This window comes from Trichinella spiralis (genome assembly GCF_000181795.1).
Source record: "Trichinella spiralis strain ISS 195 chromosome Unknown Scfld6, whole genome shotgun sequence".
Lineage (NCBI taxonomy): Eukaryota > Metazoa > Nematoda > Enoplea > Trichinellida > Trichinellidae > Trichinella > Trichinella spiralis.
In genome coordinates, this window is record NW_003526945.1 from 5,474,543 (window position 1) to 5,475,116 (window position 574).

The following is a 574-nucleotide window of genomic DNA, read 5'->3' on the forward strand; positions in this document are numbered from 1 at the left end:
TGATGATTTTTGTGACAAATCTTTCACAATCTCGGGGTCAGCCCAAACAAAATTGGTGAACCTGGATTAAACAGATATAAATTTTCCAGCGGCAGCCCACAAATGCATTTCTTTTCCACGGCTTCCCCTATTTTGGACCTATTTTTTCCAAAAACTCTGCCCACATTATCATACGCAAACTTTTGTGCCCCCACATCGCAATGGCTGCCACTATGACGCGTTTTCTTCATCCAGCTTGCCTGTCTGTTTTCTATATAAATCCTACACTGACACTAAAATCCCCTTTTCCAACTTCCCCTTCTCGAATCTCCATTTCAGCTACCAACTCCGTCACTGACCCACCGCCCCTACTTTCTCCTCCCTCAGCCTCAGTCAGTCGATTTTTTATGAAATTGATGCAGGAAAATGTTGCTCTTAACTGCTTTCTTCGATTTCCTGATTCTTATGCAACCGGCTCTCATAAGAATCTGAGTGTGCTGGAAATTGCACTATCAGTAGTATTAACTATTGTTGAGGATGCCGCAAGATAGAATGTCTTGTCTTGTGAAATCTATGCGTCGAATTATCCATTTAC

At 42.2% G+C, this 574-nt stretch overlaps 1 protein-coding gene across 1 annotated transcript; it reads left to right on the plus strand.

Moving 5' to 3' along the window:
- Positions 1-200: 200 nt before the first annotated feature.
- Tsp_09619 (hypothetical protein) lies at positions 201-530 on the plus strand. The gene has a single exon (XM_003374224.1). It carries the CDS (start codon positions 201-203, stop codon positions 528-530), a length of 330 nt encoding a protein of 109 aa, XP_003374272.1.
- Positions 531-574: the final 44 nt, after the last annotated feature.

Excerpts from the sequence above, each read along its gene's own strand:
- Tsp_09619 (XM_003374224.1), top strand. The coding sequence starts at position 201 with ATGGCTGCCACTATGACGCGTTTTCTTCATCCAGCTTGCCTGTCTGTT.